Below are 22690 nucleotides of genomic sequence, written 5' to 3' on the forward strand. Positions count from 1 at the left end.
ATAACCCGCCTAAGAGCCTCAGTGAGGAAGCATAACTTCATGATTCGCGAACGGGGAGATAGCAACACGGTCATTATCAACCATTTACGTTGTCCATTGCTGTTCATTTAAAGTTGTGGTTGACACGTATCCAGGGTGATGCTTTCTTTTTGGAAGCTAGACAGATCCATTACCTCCACCTATCAGACCCTGCACAGTGCACACTGAATACAATTAAACGGAGGATTGGGAGTAAACCAGTGCCTCTCGTATACGCGTATATCCGCAATCATTTTTAACCACCCTCCTAGGAGTAAAGTTAAATTCCATTGCAGGTTAGTCGTACCCACTCTCAGCAAAAAGAAAAAAGGACCGATCCGGCTCTAACAAATTACCCGCGTAAGGCGTAGCGCATCACAACAAATCGACTCCCAGTTTATCATGTTTACACCTAATCCAAAATTTTCATGGCCCCACTCTCAGCGACCTTCACGTGTAACCTCTTTCTCGAGACAATGCCAGGACAGAATGGTGATTCGACGTCAATCCGTCCTTTCCATCTTCAGGATAGTTGAATCCTCCTCCACGCCTCATCCCCCTGTTCCGGGCTGGACCGGCAACGTATATCGCAATCGGGCAGCTCACATAGGAGCGCGCCTGTAGCCGGGTGCAGTGAGTGCTTGGGAGGGGGAAGGGGGTGGGTCATGGGTGGCGGCTGCCCACTGGCTGGGCTCAGTCTCCAGTCTACGATTGACCGTGTCCGGTCAGACAAATGTCTCCCCTAATTCCAATAATCCTGCTAGCTCTAAAAATGGTCTGATTAGATAAAAAGCCTATCAAAGTAAGAAAACAGGCGTATACTCCACATCAAGCAGCTTATGAATCTATGCGAGCTATGAATCCTAAAAATTATTATTTTCCCATGGGTCCGCCCTCATTACCCCTGCCGAAGGGCTCAGCTACCCTCAGAGGGGGCCTATCCCACTATTTGCCGACCCTCAGTTATCTTTTCTAACGTAAATGCTGGTAGTCAGCAGATTCTATCCAGAGAATGGCGATGCCTATCTGTCGCCTGATACCAGAATACATCCCCGTTATTCATTATTTATGCACAATGTACATAGTAGATCCAATTTCCAAAGGACCTAATTATCTCTCAGCTCCGTTAGCATCGCCGACCGTTTGATGCATGGGTCCTTTTCCTACCATGCGATTTTCAGATGCATGGGAACACATTGCTTAGTGAACGAACAGCCCGAGGCCGAAAATCTGCGAGAGAAAAAGAAAGGAGTGTTTGTTGCTGTTTGAGCCAGCAAATATGAAATGTGTCGCAACATTTTACGTGCGAACGCACCTTGCACTAAACATACCTATATACGTCCCTCATGGCATAGGCGGCGGAGCGGGGGAGGGGGCACCGGGGCACCGTGCCCCCCTTGATTTTGCCATTTTAACATTATCCCGATAGGCGTTGCATGGAAATGGAAATGGAAAGAATGAGACCAAAAGTCAGCAGTGCTCCCCCCCCCCCCTTAATTGAAGATGTTCCGCCGCTACAGCCTCATGGCTACAAAATGAGAGAGAGAAAGAAAGAGAGAGAAAGAGAGAGAGAGAGAGAGAGAGAGAGAGAGAGAGAGAGAGAGGGGGAGAGAGTTGGGGAACGAGGAGGAGAGGGAGGAAGATGGGGGAGAGAAAGAGAGAACCCACAGCGTATCACGAGTGAAGTCTACTGTTGATATTCATACTTCCGCTACCCTGCCAATGTGCCCATCGTTGCGCTTTCGCAACACCGCTGTCTTTCCGATGTGCCCTTCGTTGCGTTCCCGCAACGCGACCGTAGTCATATTTGAAAATAGTCACAAACCCTTTTTGTAGCATTATTTCTTAACAAAATGCATATCTACGCTATTGTAGGGACTCTGCAGAATATGTTTACACAATTTTCATTACGATATTATTAAGCACTTAGCCTACTTATCTTGGTTTTCGTGACGTCATCACTCACAAAACCTTCGACTTCCCTCTGGGAGCTCTAGTCAGTAACTTACCGGACGCACAGACTTGTAACTGCGTAGTATCATGCGCACAACCATGCTACACACGCTGAAACTTGTCTCATCGGTTAGTCTCTTTTACACACTTCTCAAGCTTCGATCACGTCGACGCTTGCTTGCGTTGCGAAAACGCAACGAAGGGCGTAAATGGGTTAAGTTATCCGTGACGCTGTGAGCTACGGCCGGCATAAAATGTATGTCACGTTCCGGCAAGAGGACGGGATGACCGAGCTAGCTCAACCGGCAGTCCGAGTGCCGCTATGATAGAGCCGCTGCCGCGGGGTGATAAATGATACGCCATAATAAATCTGCCCTCACCCGCACAGACACACGGCCCGAGTGGGGCGGTGTGAGGCCATTCGTGGGTGTGAGCATGAAAATACATTGTATGTAGATATCGTGAAACCTGGTCTCATTCGATGGAGCTTTCTCATTGTTGACCTGGAATACTCGCGTTATTCTGCTCTTATGCTCGAACTGCACGGTGTACCGTAGTACTCGAACGCTGTTAGGTAGACTGTACCGCAACACATCCGAGCGCCGTTAGGTAGACTGCACCGCAACACACCCAAGCGCCGTTGGAAGACTGTACCGCAACACATTCGAACGCCGCTTAGACTATACCACAAAATACCTGAGCGCCGCTAGGAAGACACTGTCCCAAGGCGGGGACGTATAATAAACTGTAACGCCAAATATTGCCGAAATACTATCGCAAAAAAAAAAACGAACGGCACTAAACGCCGTAACATCGGAGGCAGGCTATGTCACAATAACAGCCGAACACTGGATTTATCTAAAGTGAACGTAGGATATAATAACGCACGGTACATACATTGAGCCGCATCAGATGAGACGTTTTCGTAATGACCTGTACGCAGTAAGACAGTCTTGAGCATTACGCAATACGCATGAAAGCGACTTGAGTCCTATAGTTTTACCACGAAACACAAATGGCGCCACAATTACTTTCTACCCATGTCGCAAAAGAATGAGCCATTATCATCGGATGATACAACATAACAATCCCCAATTATATACCGAACAAGGATTACGCTGACGGACTGCATTTCCCTCGTCCGTGCGATATCACAATGACCGTCAATCGCTCGTGATCCAGCGAGCTCGCGTCCTGAGTGTGTTGGACGGCACCCGGTAATTGCTGGGTGACAGAAAATGGCAGCACGCGCCACGGCCAGTGCTGGTCGTATACGAGTCATTCCCATCGGGTCGGGCTCGGCTGACGGCATTACGTCAGTGGCGTATCGTACGATGTCCGCGACGAAAGTGCCATAACGACCCTGACCGCGGCTCACATCCGGGGGAGTGGGGCGCACCGCGGAAGCGACACCTCATCACACGTGTGGAGGGCCGACATACGCGGAACTGCATGTCCCCGGATCATCCAATAAGGCCTGGTGGGCGAACGTATAGCCGTGTGGGAGCCCGTGACATTTGGCCGAGCGCGTGCCATCAGGGTGGACCGGCCGAATGAAGAACTTCCGTCCACTGAACCGACAGCTATGGCACGGAGAGCCTCGGCGGCAGCAGAGCGGCCTGTTCACTTCAAATTGCATGATAAATGATCGGTCGTTTGCTTCTATGCCTATGAACAGATTATCCCCAACAACCGAAATAAACCCATCTTTTCATCATGTTCCCCGAAAATTCCATGCCTTCCATTAAATGTTATTGCGTTCGATTACCTACCGTATCGACGGCAAATTGAAACTGTCAGCAGCCAAAGCGAACAGTGACTGACGCATCGCCATTGACAATTCGGATCGCGTCTACAAATAACACGCAGCGTGGTTTCAAAAATAGCTCGGACGAAAAGAGAGGTCAAAACATGTTAAAATTCATATGACGCAGACACAGCAGGGGTGAGTTGGGCGTGGCTGAGCCGATATTGATTGATCAGTCAATCGTCACGTCCCGAGAGTCCCGTCACATAGAGTTCCACGGTTCGACGTTATACGGGACCCAAGCATCACATAATGTTATTAGGGAGACGGTAGAGTCTCCAATATCTTTACAGCTGCAACACTGCCAACTGTACTTCTTGATGCGTTTAATGGTCTTATTATACTCACATGAAGAGCTCGTGCAGCCACTTACAGCATTGAAATTGGAAGCCTTGCCTTCCCAGAACAAACCAAAAGAGCAAGGCAAACGAACCCAGTCACCTCGAGACCTCTTGGACCAAAGAATGAATTAGCTGTCCTGCTAGGTAAATGTGATTTTAGATGTACTACCTATATGTGGATAAATCGTTCAGAGAACCCGACCGACGCGAGGTGCCGCCCACAACGCTTGAGGCCTCCTAATTTATCCACATATAGGTAGTACATCTAAAATCACATTTACCTAGCAGGACAGCTAATTCATTCTTTGGTCCAAGAGGTCTCGAGGTGACTGGGTTCGTTTGCCTTGCTCTTTTGGTTTGTTCTGGGAAGGCAAGGCTTCCAAGTTCAATGCTGTAAGTGGCTGCACGGGGTGCGTATTATTTAGGCCAGGGTTCATAATGTCCAGGGCATGGTGTGTCCAGTGCTCGAAATGGCCAGTGCCTTGAATTGGCCAGTGTTCATATTGTCCAGGGATTACATGGTCCAAATGTGGCCAACTGGCTGCAGATAGGGTAAATTCAAAGAGGCCAGGGCTCATAATGTCCAGGGCACGATGTGTCCAGTGCTCGAAATGGCCAGGGTTCACAATGTCCAGGGCACGATGTGTCCAGTGTTCGAAATGGCCAGGGTTCATAATGTCCAGGGCACGATATGTCCAGTGTTCAAAATGGCCAGTGCCTTGAATGGGCCAGAGTTCATAGTGTCCAGGGATTACATAGTCCACCCAACCCAACCAAACCTAACCTAACCTAACCTAACCTAAAATAACCTAACCTAACCTAACCTAACCTAACCTAACCTAACCTAACCTAAGGTAGGGGAAAGTGGGGTAAGACGGGCACCTTAACTTTGGAGCCATTTTTCGGCCGGTTAGAAACATCATAGAAACGGGAAACTGGGTGAAAACCTTTTTCAGACATTTTACTTTCATTTGCCAGAAGATGAGACTTAGACCTGATTCAACAAATAAACTGCAGCTATTTTTGCAAAACCTTGCAAAAACCCGTCTTACCCCACCCCATGGGGTAAGACGGTCACATGGGTAGGGCAAGACGGCCAGCTTCTTTCACCGATCAGCGCAGCTCGCAACAAATGCCCGAGATTAGCCGCATTTATACAGTCGCTCGTTGGTCTCAAGTGCTTCGGAAATGGCAGTATACGAGATTCGTGCAGAAGGCGTATGCTCCTATATAGGCCCTAGTTCAGAAGCCATGTAGAACCGTTTTTCACATTCATTATTCGAGAATAAACTGTGCCGAAGGAATATTGCTAACATGTCTGTGAGTATCGGAATCGAACATATTCTTATTAGAAATGCTTCTTTTTTCCTACAGCAACAAAAATATTTTCACCATTACAGACCCATTGGGTTCATAGTTGCCCGTCTTACCCCAAACTCAATGTCAGAAGTTCAGCACGATTTTTCGCTGTGGACAATTTGATGCAGACAAAGCAAATCCGCCGTAAATGAACACTGTTGGCATATGAGTGTACCACAAGTGATTGCGAGTTTTTAACTCTATAGTGCTGTACACAAAAGCTTGCACAATACATTATGGATGTTTTCAATGAAATGAGTGTTTTAAAGAAATCAAAATAAAAGATTATCGACTGAACACAAATTCACCAGACTTGAATGGTGGTGTGTAGTGGGAAAGGCAATTCTGGTCCTAACTTTTCTTGCTCGTAGCGCTATTGGTTTGGTCTGCAGAAGGGGTGCCCGTCTTACCTACCCTGACCGTCTTACCCCACTTTCCCCTAATGGTGTTTGCCTACCGGGGATAAGGGAATAGTTTCTCGCATGAATAGATTGCAAGCAATAGTAAATCAAATATTTTTAGGTTAAGTGGTTATGCATCAGGCTTCAGGCCTTCGGCCTGAAGCCAGATACATAACCACTTAACCTAAAAATATTTGATTTACTATTGCCTGTAATCTCTCCTAAGGCATTGCCTTCGGCACTGCACTGCTTCGCATTGAGCTGGTTCCGTGTTTTTTTTACATAATGGCGTCACTTTCAGTGACTATGTAATCCCTGGACACTATGAACTCTGGCCCATTCAAGGCACTGGTCATTTTGAACACTGGACAGCCTGAAGCCTGATGCATAACCACTTAACCTAAAAATATTTGATTTACTATTGCCTGTAATCTCTCCTAAGGCATTGCCTTCGGCACTGCACTGCTTCGCACTGAGCTGGTTCCGTGTTTTTTTACATAATGGCGTCACTTTCAGTGACTATGTAATCCCTGGACACTATGAACTCTGGCCCATTCAAGGCACTGGTCATTTTGAACACTGGACACATCGTGCCCTGGACATTATGAACTCTGGCCATTTTGAACACTGGACACATCGTGCCCTGGACATTATGAACCCTGGCCATTTCGAACACTTGACACATCGTGACCTGGACATTATGAACCCTGGCCTCTTTGAATATACCCTATCTGCAGCCAGTTGGCCGCATTTGGACCATGCAATCCCTGGACATTATGAAATCTGGCCCATTTAAGGCACTGGCCATTTCGACACTGGGCATAACGTACCCTGGACATGAACCCAGGCCAAAATGAATGCTCCCCTCTCTGAACGGCCGGCCCGTCGAACCTGGGAGGTTATACTGCGCCGCAACACTCAGCTGTGCTGCGGGTTAGTCTACCACTCACCGCCTGTCTCAGCCGCTCGGTGCCCGTCCGGCCCGCCAATGCGCTCCCGCGAGCCAGCTTTTACAGACGAATGAACGCTTAACTGCACCACCCCATAAGTCATCTAACTATTGAGGATTAAATTCCCATTTGGCAGCTATCTAGCCATTTGCGAGCTGATCGGGATTCCTCTCGTTTCGGCAGTTTCTGCTTCAGTCAGCATAAAATCGATGTCAAGGTAATTACCCATATCCGCTCCCGGAAGCCGATATTTTAATTCCGACTTTCATTGAGCTCTGGTGCCAGTCTGTGGGTGTCCTGTCAGCGCTGAATGTCATTAGCATCGGACCGAATTCTGAGGCAGCCCACCACGCAGAAACCGTGTCCCCAGCTGTCGACATGGGACAAAGTCGGACCCGAACACGCCGCTCGACCAGTCAGCTCCAATTGCCTCGCTGGCAAAAGCTACAATTGAGTTAAACTGACGGCGAGCCCGAATCGCATTATCTACCGGCCGATCGGACGGTATCAGCACAGCTGGCGAGACGGCCGGGGATTGTCAGCTGCTGCCGTCCCGTCCGCGTTCTCAATGGCGTGAGACAAAGAGTTCGACTATCTCCTGAGATAAAGCCGGCTGTGAATCGTGTAGCCGACAAAGAGCCCACGGTGACATTTCGCCGCTCATGTCTAGTGGATTCGGTACCGACGCGTCGCACAAAGTTTGAGGCTATTCCCGGTGGGAGCCGTGCATTTCGCCGGCGACATGTTCATAATGCACGGCCTGCGGCACGGCAGACCACCAATCAAATCCCTCCTACAAATAGCCGGCTAATCAAACTTTTACCGGCGCAGATTCGCCACGCTCACGGCACTTAACTTGTCAGGCGGGCGGCGTTCAACCGCCCTCTGTCGAGCGTGCGCGGCTCGGCGGGCGCCCGGCGGCGATCGACGAGGCTCCATCTGCGCCCTCAGCAGACTCCTGTAACGTAGCACGTGCATTGGAGAGCCCCTGGAGCCCGATGGACCGCCGTCCGGGCAGTTTCGGCGGCCGGCCATGGCCATAAGAGCGGCCGGGCGACCGTCGGGGCCATCGCCGGCCGTCGTCCGCCCCCGTCTCAGACAGTTACCTCGTCACCGACGGCGGCGATGCCGGGCACGTGCCGCCCAAACGCAGACGGCCGGTCGGCCCGGGCCCAGTCCGTCAATACTGCTAGCCGAGCCCAGCTCTCCGCCGCGTCGGTTCGCTCCGTCACTCACAAACGCACCGCAGCTCTGCTCCGGTCTATTGGACATTGACGGCCGAGAAATCGCGCAGAGACCGGCCGGAACGGGCGGCCCGCCCGACCGCCGCACCAGTGGCAGCCGCTTCGGGACGGCGGCGCCGGCTCGGCGGCTTTTGCGTGCAATCATCCATGCAGGACACATCAGCAGTGGTTGGTGATCAAAGAACGTCGGGCTGGAACAGCAACGACCAGTTAGGCTCCCGCAGACGGTGGCCCTTTGACTACATGGATCACAAGCGGCAGCTCGGACACACGAATATCACCAAACGGCGGACGGGCCGCCCGCACCGGCGTCCTCTGCGCGTATACAGGGTGACAGAGAATACAGAGTCCATCTGGACAGATACGGACGCCGTGCGGGTTACAGAATACACCACCGAACTTGGCCAGCTCATTCTAATGTATAAAGCAAATTCAAGCCACCATTCCGCCTATAAATGAGCTCGCTCACTGTGTAACGTTCACATATGTTCGCGTTAAACAATATAATCGCCCGCTGGCAAAAGCTACAATTGAGTTAAACTGACGGCGAGCCCGAATCGCATTATCTACCGGCCGATCGGACGGTATCAGCACAGCTGGCGAGACGGCCGGGGATTGTCAGCTGCTGCCGTCCCGTCCGCGTTCTCAATGGCGTGAGACAAAGAGTTCGACTATCTCCTGAGATAAAGCCGGCTGTGAATCGTGTAGCCGACAAAGAGCCCACGGTGACATTTCGCCGCTCATGTCTAGTGGATTCGGTACCGACGCGTCGCACAAAGTTTGAGGCTATTCCCGGTGGGAGCCGTGCATTTCGCCGGCGACATGTTCATAATGCACGGCCTGCGGCACGGCAGACCACCAATCAAATCCCTCCTACAAATAGCCGGCTAATCAAACTTTTACCGGCGCAGATTCGCCACGCTCACGGCACTTAACTTGTCAGGCGGGCGGCGTTCAACCGCCCTCTGTCGAGCGTGCGCGGCTCGGCGGGCGCCCGGCGGCGATCGACGAGGCTCCATCTGCGCCCTCAGCAGACTCCTGTAACGTAGCACGTGCATTGGAGAGCCCCTGGAGCCCGATGGACCGCCGTCCGGGCAGTTTCGGCGGCCGGCCATGGCCATAAGAGCGGCCGGGCGACCGTCGGGGCCATCGCCGGCCGTCGTCCGCCCCCGTCTCAGACAGTTACCTCGTCACCGACGGCGGCGATGCCGGGCACGTGCCGCCCAAACGCAGACGGCCGGTCGGCCCGGGCCCAGTCCGTCAATACTGCTAGCCGAGCCCAGCTCTCCGCCGCGTCGGTTCGCTCCGTCACTCACAAACGCACCGCAGCTCTGCTCCGGTCTATTGGACATTGACGGCCGAGAAATCGCGCAGAGACCGGCCGGAACGGGCGGCCCGCCCGACCGCCGCACCAGTGGCAGCCGCTTCGGGACGGCGGCGCCGGCTCGGCGGCTTTTGCGTGCAATCATCCATGCAGGACACATCAGCAGTGGTTGGTGATCAAAGAACGTCGGGCTGGAACAGCAACGACCAGTTAGGCTCCCGCAGACGGTGGCCCTTTGACTACATGGATCACAAGCGGCAGCTCGGACACACGAATATCACCAAACGGCGGACGGGCCGCCCGCACCGGCGTCCTCTGCGCGTATACAGGGTGACAGAGAATACAGAGTCCATCTGGACAGATACGGACGCCGTGCGGGTTACAGAATACACCACCGAACTTGGCCAGCTCATTCTAATGTATAAAGCAAATTCAAGCCACCATTCCGCCTATAAATGAGCTCGCTCACTGTGTAACGTTCACATATGTTCGCGTTAAACAATATAATCGGTTGGCTACCAGCGACGCCCTGCATGATAAATAACTCTAACACTCAGCCTAGCCTCTTTCGAGAGAGCGGTTCAGATTTCAGTTCCGTTTTCTGCAGCGCTTTCACCAAAGGGGGCTAACGCAGGAATGTTCTCTTCGTCTTCACATACTCACAGAGGAGATAACATAAACGCGACCAACAAATTACGACACGATGTCAGCACCGGAGGCCCGGACCGCGCCGCGGCCGGCAGCACCGGAGGGCCGGGTAGCGGCGCGGCCCGCCACGGCGCCGGCGCCGGGGTCTTGGGGGCCATTCAGGCGCGCAGAATGGCCTCAACACTGTTGCTGATGTCCGGAGCAATTTCGCACGTGCGGCACTTGATGGCCAGCTGTAACACGGCGGCGCCGGTTAGCGGCCGTGGCCAGAAATTAACGGCACAGGCAGACCGCGGCCAGTCGCGGGCGCCGGCGGCTTATTACAGAACCCGCAGTCCAGCCCATTCATCGTGGTAAGCATAACACCACACAGCAGGCTACTCGCATTATTATTTACTTAATAATCTTAAAACTGAGACTTTCATCTTAGATCTGAATGTTAAACAATCTTATTCAAAGCTCAAACGAATTCAGCCATAAAGTAGACAGATTTAAGAATCACGATCCCCAGTTAATTGACATTCATATAATCCAATAATCTTTAATGGCACACAGTGTGATTGTCAGCAGGTATGTGATTGGCACAATGTGATAAGCCCGTTGGGTGCTATCTCCAGCACCCCAGGCGCTCATTAAAACTCACCGTGATGTTGGACGAGCCAGGAGCCACCTTGATCTCCAGCAGCGCCCACAGGCCGTTGATGAACTTGATGGAGAGGTACAGCATGTCCTGGCCCTCGACGTTCCGCTTGGCGATCGTAAACACGTTCTCCTTCTGCAGCTTGGTCGAGATGGCGTCTGCGGGTGACGGGGGGGGGACGTCACAGACAGTGACGTAACAGACAGTGACGTCAGCCGGCAGACCGCCGCAGCCGAGCCGTCAGTTACGGCCCGTCCCAGCCGTCAGTTACGGCCCGCCCGAGCCGTCCCTCCAGCATTGATCAAACGGCGTCGCCGACAAGTTTTCGACTTGACTCTTATTACCGGCCGTACTCGGCGGCGGCGCCTGAAACCGGCTCTGGCGTGTCGTACTGGCAGTCCGGCGGACGACCGCAGTCGCTCAGCGCGGACAAATATAGAACGACGGCGGGCTCTGCGGCTCGTCTGGACAGTGGTTGCAGCCGGGCGCCGCCGGGAGCGGCACAACATGGACAAACCCGCTGTAGATACGGTGTCGCATGTTATGGTCGGACCACGGCGGGTGGACTGGAGACACTCCGGAACATCAACACGGCTCTAAAGAGGACGATGATACAAGTTGACCAGATGGACATTCAACTATCAACAATGTTCAGCTTTGGTAAATAAAAGAAATAGTATGACAAAGCCATTGCATTTTCAAATATTTCAAACCAAATCAAAAATATCAAAAATGTACAAAAATACAGTAATATTCGATAAGCCGGTGGCGGAAATAGGAGATACCACATTTCTGTCACACAAAATGACAATACCACCGCCGTGACATAACCAAATGTTGTTTTGTCAACTGGACGTCTGGGCCATGATTTTTTTAGAGCAGGCCACGGACTCCTATTCCGCCACCGATGTGTTTGTGTTTGTCTGCGGCTAGTGGGAGCAGTTTGTGTACCGCAGGACGGTGGGGCCGACCGGGCAACGGCTCGTATTTCCTATCCTGATGGGGAGGTAGGGAGAGGGACAGGGAGAGGGGGAGGGGAGAGAGAAAGAGAAAGAGAGAGAGAGAGAGAGAGAGAGAGAGAGAGAGAGAGAGAGAGAGAGAGAGAGAGAGAGAGAGAGAGAGAGAGAGAGAGAGAGAGAGAGAGAGAGAGGCGGAGCGCAGTCCGTTGAGACAGCGGACGGCGGGTGATAACACTCCGATGGGGAAAACCTCACTCCACCACGGCACAGACAGACCACAGCTCACCGCTGGCATTTAGCCGGGCGGCTTCAATATGTACAGGGACCCGCAGTTGCTTCTGTACTCACTAGTATTTCAGCGTATTCTTGGCCTGTGACACCGTTGGAGGCGAATTGGGAAATGATTGTGTGCTTATTAAAACCACCATCTGAAGGGCTTTAAACTGATGTGCTGCTCTCCTAATTCAGTGAACTTTTTATGGCTATATCAGCAAAACATTGTTTTCAGCGCTTTTTCCTGCCCCATTCCTTCTGAAACCTGGAACCGCTTATTCCATTTACTCCTGCCATCTGACGATGGTCTTGCTGACTACTAGTTCCGGCGCTAGTTACTGCTCCAGTTTTGCACCCGGCACAAACTCAGGCGGCACCGGGCCGTGGCTCGACCAAGGGAGGGTCGGACCGAGCCGACTGCCTGGGGCGCGGTTAGATCGGACGCCCTGCTGGGGAAGGGGACGGGAGTGAGGGGGAGGGGAGGAGGTGGTCACGTGGTCCGTCCAAGCTCGCAGACGGCCTGTCCTGCGCCCAGCCATGTTCCGTGATCCAAAATGGCACGAGAGCTGTGGAATGCCTGGAGGAGACGCTTCGAAAGCGAACTTCAGCAGCACTAATTTACCATATTCTGTGGAGATAAATGAATATTATCTTAATGCAGAAAAATTGTATGCCTAAGCTGTATAAGCTGTATCTTTTTAGAAGTTGTAAATAGGATTATTTTTAGGGACTTATAGGTTTCGGATACACAGTGAATTGTGTTACATTAAGCTGTTTCGCTGTTATGGTTACTTACTGAAGAGTTATCCTTTTTTCTCACAGGGAATGACAATACAATAACAATACGAATAAAACCAGACGTTTCGCACAAAAAAGTGCCTCCGTCAGTGGCAAGAAATAAGTAATTAGGCATAAATGTTTTCTTTCGATAAAATCGATGAAGTGGTTATCTTTATTTTTTTAAAGATATATTTTCAGCAGTTTTTTAAGCGCATCATGGAAGCTTATAAATATTTGTGTATTTTATCGACAACCCGGCTGGCCAGACCGAGACGGTGCCGCATATAGTTCTCATCGATGTTAAACCTATACACTTATTTTTCTCCACTGACGAAGGCACGTTGTTGTCCGAAACGTTTGGTTTTATTCGCATTGTTTTTATATTGTCATTGTCCGTGAGAAAAACATACTCATATGGACTGGTCTCAGTTCATGTAGAAATTGTTGCATATTCATCAACACAGATAAAATGAATATTAGCCCTCACCACACATATAAGTAGAGGTAAGTAGACCGCGCCCCCTGTTTTTCACCAATAAATCGCGGCAAAGCGAAGGATTGCGACGATTCTTTGGTGCCCTGGAGTTAATCAATTTTACAACTTCCCGGAAAATTAAATAGCCCTTATCATTTTTGCATCTTGTCTGAAAATTTTAAATCCCTGAACCAAATTACCTTTAACCTGTGATTATTTTTCTCAAGATCATGTCAGGCCAGAATAGCAATTGAAAGTCAGCGCACATCTTCTGTGTGTTTCCATAGTCGTTTCGTGATTAGCAACGTGACACCATTGCATGTGAAATATACTATCTAATGTTTGTCTCATTGATTGTTGTGGGTGCTAAGGTCACGTGAAACTCAGGTTAAGGTCATTTACTTGAAATGATCTCGGTTAACTTCCTTAAATTTGCACCTTTTTACTGTGGTTTTTAGGAAGTGTTGGTTTGAAATTTAGCACTCATTTTAGCATTTGAAAACTAGGCATACTTAGGTATCGGTTATAGTGCCTATGCAATATGTTGCAAGGCTGTAAGTGCTGGTTAACATTCTATGGATAGCCGGCAGAACGCCTAATGGGTGATCTGGCGTGACCCGTCCTACCCCAAATGCTATGATACATCATCTTTGATCAAAGCAAGTGCAAAGTCGGAGTCAGAAGCAAGCCAAGTCCCAGCAAACTTCACTTGTAGAAATTCTAGCAGGACCCAATTTTCCGTGCTTTTGGGTTATTAACCTGATCTGGGAGGTCAACCAGTGACCTAGGATCTCAGCATTGACCAGGACATAAAAATAATTGGCTTTCTCTCGTCAGCGATGACCAGGACCCTCAAATCATCGGATTTCTCTCGTCACGAGCAGCTCGCTCTTTTTTTTTTCAACGAAGCTCTGGCTATTTTTATCAAGGGCCGAATGGCTGAGGGTTTCTACGCCCCTCCGCTACATGTAAGACGCTGAAAATAAGTGCCTAAGTGGGTGAGGGTTAAATATCGATTGGTTTTTAAGTGCCGAAGCCCGAAGCACTTTAATTTACTTCGATAGCAGTTTTAAGACCAACGAGCTCGAATACTATAACTTCTTGAACAATGTAAGCACCACATAAAATGAATCGTAAGAGAAGCGGCTCAAGATTAAGGAGCTATGAGACACTTAATAAAAAACGGCATAGATTAGAAACTGCACCTAACTTGCACTGGTTTTTAAACCTTTTCGTTGCAGACTGGTAGATTAAATTTTAGGATTGATTTCAGCTGATGCTCAAATGGAGCTATTCATTCGTTCATTCATGCGACCATCCAATCCCATTAATAAAAGGAGCCAGTGACAAAATTGTTCATTTTAGATAAGTGTGAAATACAAACTCAATAAAAGTTGAATGATACGGCAAATTTGACAGCTTTTATAATGAACACACAAAAACTTTAACAAATCAAAGTTGACAGCCCCAAATAGGGGAGAGTGAGGTAAGATCCAGACATGTGCATTGATCCGAGTGATGGATCTATGATCTCAGTGGATCTCGAAGCAAAGTACAGGTTGGGATATATGATCCCACCGGAACCGGCGTAAAAAATACATCTTGGATCTATGATCTCATATGATCTGACGATAAATTAAGAACATGGATCTATGATCTGAGTGGATCCCACCAGGCACCACACTTGAAACCATGTTTTAAAGGGTTTCTATGCCAATAAGTGACACAAAAATATGGATTATGACGTGCGATCACATAACATCACTAAAACAGAACGTTTGTGAGTTGAAACAAGTGCTTTTTGGGGATATATGTGTTGACAAAAGATAAGTGAGGATCTATGATCTCACTGGATCTCAAGTAAAAAATGAGACTCGGATCTGTGATCCATACGGATCTCTCGATAAAGTAAAGAGCTGGATCTATGATCCCGTCGGATCCGAGATCAGGATCCGTGGGATCAGATCCCAGATCCATTTTCTCGGGGATCCATGCACATGTCTGAGATGAGCCAGGGGCAAGTTTAGCCACCCCATGTTTCTCAGCTCCTATGGCGCTAATTGACTTGAGCTTCCATGTGCCGTTCGCTTACGATGCTGCAATCTTTCACGTGAGACGGCAACGTTTTCACGCTCAGCACCCGGTAACATGTGGTATCGCCCCTGATAACTAGGACATGTTTTGCCTTTAAAATGAGATGGTTGTTATCTGCGGTGCGTGGTTATTTTCCTTAGCGGGTGTCATTAATCGAAAATGGCCACGGGTGGGGCAAGATGAGCCATTTTCACCTGGGGAAGATGAGCCGGATAAGCCATTGTTGTCTCCGCTGTCGAAAACCAGACTGAGCTGCGCTTGTTTCTGCTGAATAAAAATGGTAGAAAATTGTTTTTCTTTGTTGATTACACAAGTTGTAAGTGATTTGCAGGTTAGCTGAAGGATAAAATGATTTCTTCCGTGATAGAAAACTTGACGAGCTATTGGAAGGCTTAAAACAGCCACTTTTTGATGGAGGAAAAAAAAACTTTACCATAAGTATCTATGCCATGGAGTAAATAAAAGAGCCCACTCTTCGCCGCGCCCGGGAAAAGAAAAGGTTCGCTTTTTCTATCCATGCTCAACTTTCCCCACGACGTGTCTCAACTTACCCCGCCCATGGGGTAAGATGAGCAACGTGCAAGATGATTTTTGAGGTAGCCTTTTCAGTACAAAAATAAGCGGTATGAAACATTTCTGGCCACCATTACATGCGCAAATTGCCACTCTGTCCGTCCAACCCGTAAACGCAGAAAAATGATCAGTAAGTTAGCCTGTAGCTTACGAAAAACAAAAATGATAGGCGGTATCACAAGTGTATTCGCGGCCATTGGGGCGACGTAAGAAAAGAAGAAAACAACTGGCCCCAAGAACTTTAAATTATCAGTTAGCATGCACCTTTTCCTTGATATGTGGATAACTTACCATTAATTGTTAGAGAAAATTGCTCTAAAATCTTCCATTTATGCTTTTTTTCATCGTTTGCACAGTATGTTCTTTTACTAAGCTAGAAACACTAATTATTAATAGTTCCCGCATCATCAAGAACAATAGGAAAAGCTTGAAGTGAATACAATAATCTAAACGGTTTTGTAATCCATGTGAAGACACTTCTAAAATTGCTTGTAGAAATATTAAAGGCAAAAGTTCAACTTTTTCACAAGACGGATGGCTATAAACCTATTCAACGTGAGACAACTCAGCCGGTATTTCGCCGCCTACAGCCCAGCTTTTCCTAGTGACCGATAGAGGCGCTGCTATCGATGTCCGCCCGTGCCGCCTAACGAGCGGCTCAACTTACCTCATTCTTCCCTACGTAACACAATTGAGGGCATTTTTAGGCCATCACAGTCAGACATGTGCAATGTGCATGGATCCGAGAAAATGGATCTGGGATCTGATCCCACGGATCCTGATCTCGGATCCGTCGGGATCATAGATCCAGCTCTGTAATTTATCGAGAAATCCGTAGGGATCACAGATCCGAGTCTCATTTTTTTGCTTCAGATCCAGTGAGATCACAGATCCTCACTTATTTTTTATCAACACATATATCCCAAAAAAGCACTTGTTTCAACTCACAAACGTTCTGTTTTAGTGATTTTATGTGATCACACGTCATAATCCATAGTTTTGTGTCACTTATTGGCATAGAAACCCTTTAAAACATGGTTTCAAATGTGGTGCATAGTGGGATCCATTCAGATCATAGATCCATATTCTTAATTTATCGTCAGATCATATGAGATCATAGATCCAAGATGTATTTTTCACGCCGGATCCGGTGGGATCCGGTGGGCCTGTACTTTGCTTCGAGATCCACTGAGATCATAGATCCATCACTCGGATCCATGCACATGTCTGATCACAGTATTTGTCAACAATTGTTGTTTGGGGGACTGGGGAGGGTGGTTACTGGCTCATAATCTGTCCCCCCCCCAAAAAAAGAAAGAAAACGAAACCGATCATCCGCAAAAAGAACTATTGAGCTCGAACCAAGGCGACGAATCGATTTATAGGTATGCAGGATGACTAACGATGCCACTTTTTGACTTCTTGTGTCAAATAAATTCCATCATCTGGATAGCACGTCAACATTCTATTTGACATTTTGCAACAAACGTATACTATTTGGCGCGACTAGCCTCATAAATGTTCTGAAACTAAAACCGTTTCTTCGCAATTAACTTGAACCACGTTATCCCAGCTTATGCACGACAAAAATAAAATAATGCTTCAGGATCACTGGCCTGAATTCCAATGCTTCAAGTTTACTCAAAACCGGTGTGGCTGAGGCACTCTTCGCTACATCTCGTGACGGCCACCATTGTGTTGCATTTTTCGGTAAGCTATAAGTTAATAAGGAAAGGATTGGTGAGTGGGTTGAAAACAGCCCTCACCCTCCACCCCCTCCTTCTTCTGGAAACATAAGTAACCGAAAGATCTGGCGATGGTTTATCCACCTCCTCTGCCGCTGCGCTGCGAGGCCTCGATTCGTTCGGTATGCGGCTTCCTGAGCGGTCCTCCCCGGAGGCAAGGTGAAAGGTCATGGCCTGTATCAGAAATTTATACGTTGCTGAATATGTTTTATAGTTCTTCCAAGGCCTTGGACATCGTTTTATTATATCGGATAAGCATTGCACTTTCTTGTCAATCAATACATCTAAAGAAAACTTGATCATAATCTTATACTGCGGCAATTGTAGTTCTGCTTACGGTTGCCTCTTTATGATACGGGCCACCACCACCTCCACTGCGCTGGAGCTCTGGCGTTCTACCCCTCCCCGCTACGGACCGGCCCTCGGGCTAGGTGTGTTAGTACTGAGCGCAAACCTGTAGTAGTCACGTGACTTTCATTCACGTAGCGGGAACGGAAGCTATAGGCGATACCAAGGACGGGCTCTGGGGAGGCAACCGGCGCGGAAAAATAGCACGATTGTAGTTTTGGAAGAATATCTGTTGCGGTAAGAGGAATTATACAAAACATACGTCCTAGGAGCAAACATGTGTTATTCGTCCATACTTTGCACTACATTTCCTTTCTCCAATGGCCAGCACTTAGCAAATAATAGCGCAATTCTAAATTGGTAATATATGTGTACAGTAGCAACTGCGGGTCCCTGTACCAATGAAATTTACCAGACCCAGCATCGCGACGCTTGCCGGGCATTATGCATAGCATAACCATTAGCGGAGCCTCCCGTTGGTTTGTGGCTGTGGCGCTCAGTAAGTGGGCCACTCAAACAGTTGCCGACTTCACTCTCGACAGTAGCAGCATCTGTGTCGGAACAAAACGGCCAACAGAGAGCGCTCTGCACTTGCAGGACGTCACCCTCTGAATTCTCCACCACCACGGACCGGGACACTCACCTGCCGTCATGGCCAGGTTGGCGATGGTGAACTGCATCTCGTTCTGCGCCGGGATCTCCTTCCAGGTGGCCAGGAAGACGCGCTTGTCCATCATGCCGTCCTCCCCGAAGAAGACGTGAGCCGGCACCAGGCACGCGAAGTACATCACGTCGATGTTGTTCTTGATGGCCACCTGACGGCGAGGAACAAACAACAATCGTTAGACGGGGTTGGTATATATGGTAAACAGCGCACATACACGCAGCACACAATGCATTCTTTTTCACATAGATAGATCACACACAACCGCTGACCACGCACAAGTCAATGACTAGCGCGTATAACCCGAGTGTGACTTTCGGAGCATTCCAGACCACCCGTCCCGCCCTCGCCAAACCAGATCAGCCCGGTCTCAGCCGTAGCCCGTGCCGTGGCGCCATGACCATCCTTTCAGCAGCATCACCCGGCGGCACGAGGTTCCACAGAGCGCCCCGCCATGCTAGCGGCCCATCTGAGCGACGCTAGTCGCCATCCGTCCGCCACTGAACTAACGGGACAGCCGTGAGCCCCACGGAAAATGCTGACGACAGGGAGAAATACCGACCTTCACTGGCGACCCGGGCGTTCGACCCACACCGCTCCGTCCTGATCAATGCGTCAATCATCCGAGGGCATTTTCATAAGCGGCCGTGCCGAGAATCGATTGGGAGTACCCAGCGCAGGACGTAATTTATGCTGTCAGGCACATGGTGGGCCGACTAGTATCGCTGTATTGATGGGCGGTACTTGTGCGCAATCAGGCTCTATTAAACCGCAGTTAACAAGATGCCAACAGCATCGTATTCTCGTAAGTGCATGTCACGCCCCAGACCAGAGAGTTCAGCCGTGTGAGAAGGTCAGAATGATTAGGGTGGGGTTAGAGGCTAGAGCGGACAGGGAGGGGCCAGATGAACAGGGGTGGGTCAGCTCAGACAAGGGGAGGATTTAAAAAAAAAAAATCAAAAGCACCGCGGGGACTGCCGCGAGGATCGGAGGCTGATTTAAATTCCATATTCGTTATGAGCTGGACATTCTTTTCAGTACAGCAGCATGTATGAAACAAGCCTGCCACCCCATAAAAAGTTCATTAGAATCAGCAAGACCAGAGAAAAGAGCCTCGTAACGAGAAGAAATGTAAGAAGGGATAATATATCAACATCAACTCGTCCCATAGCTCAGTGAATAGAGCATTAGGCTCCCAGTGACGAGTATCCTGCCTCGTGAGACCTATAGGCGCTCGATACACAAGAGGCGGGGTCTGCCGTAGCTGGTGGGTCAGTGAGCGGGGCCGCCGTGCCCCGGCCCCGTGGACAGTCCCAACTCTGGCCTGCAAAGCCTAGCGATTACCAAGAATTTCGCAATCGGATACTAGGGGTCAGTCGGGACGGGCACAATCCACTTTACTTAGTGTGGTGCCTGAGCTTCAACCCGGGTATAAGACTTATAAAATAAAATGAAGGGCAATGAGTCCCATAAAGCAAGCGTGTATAACAATCAAAGCATAGTTTATTTTGCTAACGCCCAAAGGGTACTAACCCGACGCGTCTGATCACCTGAGGCAAAAGTATCAACGGCACTTCACACCACTTCGTCCAGCTATAAACGCTGTAAGAAGCTAGCGCACCTCCAATCAAACAGTGCAGTCTTGCGGGACGGCCGCGAAACAAACGTCTGCGCTGGCTAACGGCAATGACAGCCCGTCTTTGCAGCCGGGTGGCGCCCACCGGACGCCCATCGGCGCCCGCGGCGGCGCCCGTGGCCGGACACATTCGGACCAAGCCGCTGTCGCCAGCCGCGACTCAAACTGAGCCCTGCTTAATGGCCCAGTCAGAATCGTTAACGTCCAGGAAGTTCATGACTTTCATGGCAGCGCCATCGCTGCGACAAAGACGGCTTTTCGGAGCGCATTTCAACGACTCCAGTAATTTAATCGACAGAGGCCGTCACACGAAGGCAGCTATTCTCGGGCAGCGAACGACCCCAAAGTGTGTCCAGGTGACTCATCAGGCGCCCGTTCGTACCGAGCGTGACCACTCAGCGGTCAGTCAGACCAGCTCTCCACTCCGGGCCGCTGCCGATCCGACACTAGACAACTCCACTCCCGACTGCCCGACTCTCCGGCGGCTGGTTCTCCCTCACCGCAGTCCGTCACCTCTACCGTGTCCTCCCGGCCGGCAGAAGCCCGCCACACCACCAGTGACGCATGTTGACGCCAGTCCGGGGACCGGGCGACGGGCGGAGGCGGCGCGCAGTGATTAGCTGATCGGCCGGCGACCACCCGCGCCGGCCCGCGCCACAACACAGTCGTAACGCGCCGCTACCGGCAATTTACGCACGGTCCGCAAGCCAATCTGGCGGCGGGCGCCGGTCGATCGGGTGCCCAGGTGGGCGTCTCGGCGGCGCCCCACAGGACGCCCCGGCGCCCGGAGATAGCGGCACAGAGGCGCCCCTGACGACGGCGGCGACACCGCTCGAGCGATTGCCGGCGACGTTACGGCAGGAGACAAATGATGCCGACCGGCACATAGTCCGGAGTTTGGGACGGTGAGTCGACGGCAGCGTCCCGGGAGGTCGGCGGTGGCCCCAGCCCCGCGTTACCCTCAGTTGGCCGAGCCGCTTAGAAAGGATGGCAACGACGGTTTACCCACAAGCGTCTGACGCAGAAGCTTTTGTCGGCTCAAACATAATTAAGGACCTTGAGTGTGGATATCGGTCCCTTCAACAAATGTTATAGCCACAGCCAGCGGAGGCAGACACTTGTGTCCTCCCATGCCAATTCTGCGTCGTATCATTTTCAGCAACACACGCCTGAGAGCCATCAGTTCGGTACACAGGTGTCGGCCTCGAAAGTGGCCTCCGGCGTGCAGTTCCTGTCCCTCGGGCGGCGCTGTTATCTTCTCGGGGAACCCCGCGCCGCCTGGCAGCCGCTCTTTCCCCCGAGAGACGGCAGTGTCCACACACCTGGCTCTGCCGCCGTGCACGAACACCGGGAAGTGGGGATATCTGTCACTCCGCAATGGTCGCATCTGCTCGACACAGACCTAATAATGCGATAAAACATTTCTAAACTCAACTCCTACTTAAACCCGAAATTGATTAGGTTCCAAAGAGATACGAATCCTGAAGGACTATTTCGAGGCATTGCAATCGCTGTTCCGCTAATTGCCCTTTAGACAGCGGAGGGATGGCCACAGCGACTTACAGTAGCGTTGAGAACGTTGCATTGCCACAAAATTCGATGGCGTTGCATGAAACGAACCGAAAAATATTATTAAAACATACACATAATCCGTTTTTTAAGTTGTTTGATTGCTCCAAGTTCATTACCCAGCTTGAGCTTCATGATTTCCACGCCCTACTGGGGGGGGGGGGGGGGGAGGTGTTTGAGCATCCCCTTCTAACTCGGCTCCTGGGCCACGTAACGACACAGGGTAAACGGCGTTCGAAAGAGCGTCAAAAATAATGACGACATTAATTTTGTCATTTTTATGGTAGTTCAAAGGTCATGTCATCAGAGATCATCAAAGGTCGGATGTCGCCTATTTCGACAATTCTTTTTTACAAAGCAGCGCATAGCTCAGGAACGGATAGAGCTATAGCGCCGTGGAAATAAACATTCAATAGCTCTTTTAACGCTCTTTCTATAGACTGTCATCAGATTTGACCTAAGGTCAACGATTTAGCATCCAGAGGGTAGAAACTGTCAAAATAGTTTTTTGCGGAAACGGTTTTCCTGCAATAACGTTTGACACAAAAATCGCACGATCTCACTTTTGCCGACATCGCGTTCCTCTCGTCGAGACGCGTCGGGTCAACTTGAAAGTCATAACCTCGCCGGAAAAGGTCGTGTTGCATATAAGTCGATCCGTATCGTCGAGCTGAACACATCTAAGCCAAGGTATTTCCATCGCTCTCTCAGGCCTCTATAAAAATTTATTAGCGAAAAAATGTTGGAGACCTTTCGTGCCTTGAGATGACCTCAGGGACATAAGACGGGGTCACGGGTGTCATTTTCTGGTTCTGTGTGTCATATGTTATGTACATGTAATTCTGTGTTTAAGAGTGTTAACCCGCGCACCGACGGGGGGGGCGGATAT

The 22690-nt window shown here is 50.0% G+C and overlaps 1 protein-coding gene across 9 annotated transcripts in view; it reads right to left on the bottom strand.

The window, feature by feature from the left end:
- Window positions 1-8076: 8076 nt before the first annotated feature.
- LOC122387017 (AP-1 complex subunit beta-1-like) overlaps window positions 8077-22690 on the bottom strand; it is a 54781-nt gene continuing 40167 nt past the window's right edge. For all 9 annotated transcript variants that reach the window (XM_043376822.1, XM_043376816.1, XM_043376819.1 and 6 more), the window contains 3 exons: window positions 18576-18747; window positions 10689-10843; window positions 8077-10278 (listed from right to left, as the gene is read on the bottom strand). In XM_043376822.1, the coding sequence (XP_043232757.1) occupies window positions 10204-10278; window positions 10689-10843; window positions 18576-18747 (402 nt within the window). In that variant the 3' untranslated portion in view covers window positions 8077-10203. The remainder of the gene's footprint in view (window positions 10279-10688; window positions 10844-18575; window positions 18748-22690) is intronic.

This window comes from Amphibalanus amphitrite, unplaced genomic scaffold (genome assembly GCF_019059575.1).
Source record: "Amphibalanus amphitrite isolate SeventyFive unplaced genomic scaffold, NRLGWU_Aamphi_draft 000270F_arrow, whole genome shotgun sequence".
Taxonomy (NCBI): Eukaryota; Metazoa; Arthropoda; class Thecostraca; order Balanomorpha; family Balanidae; genus Amphibalanus; species Amphibalanus amphitrite.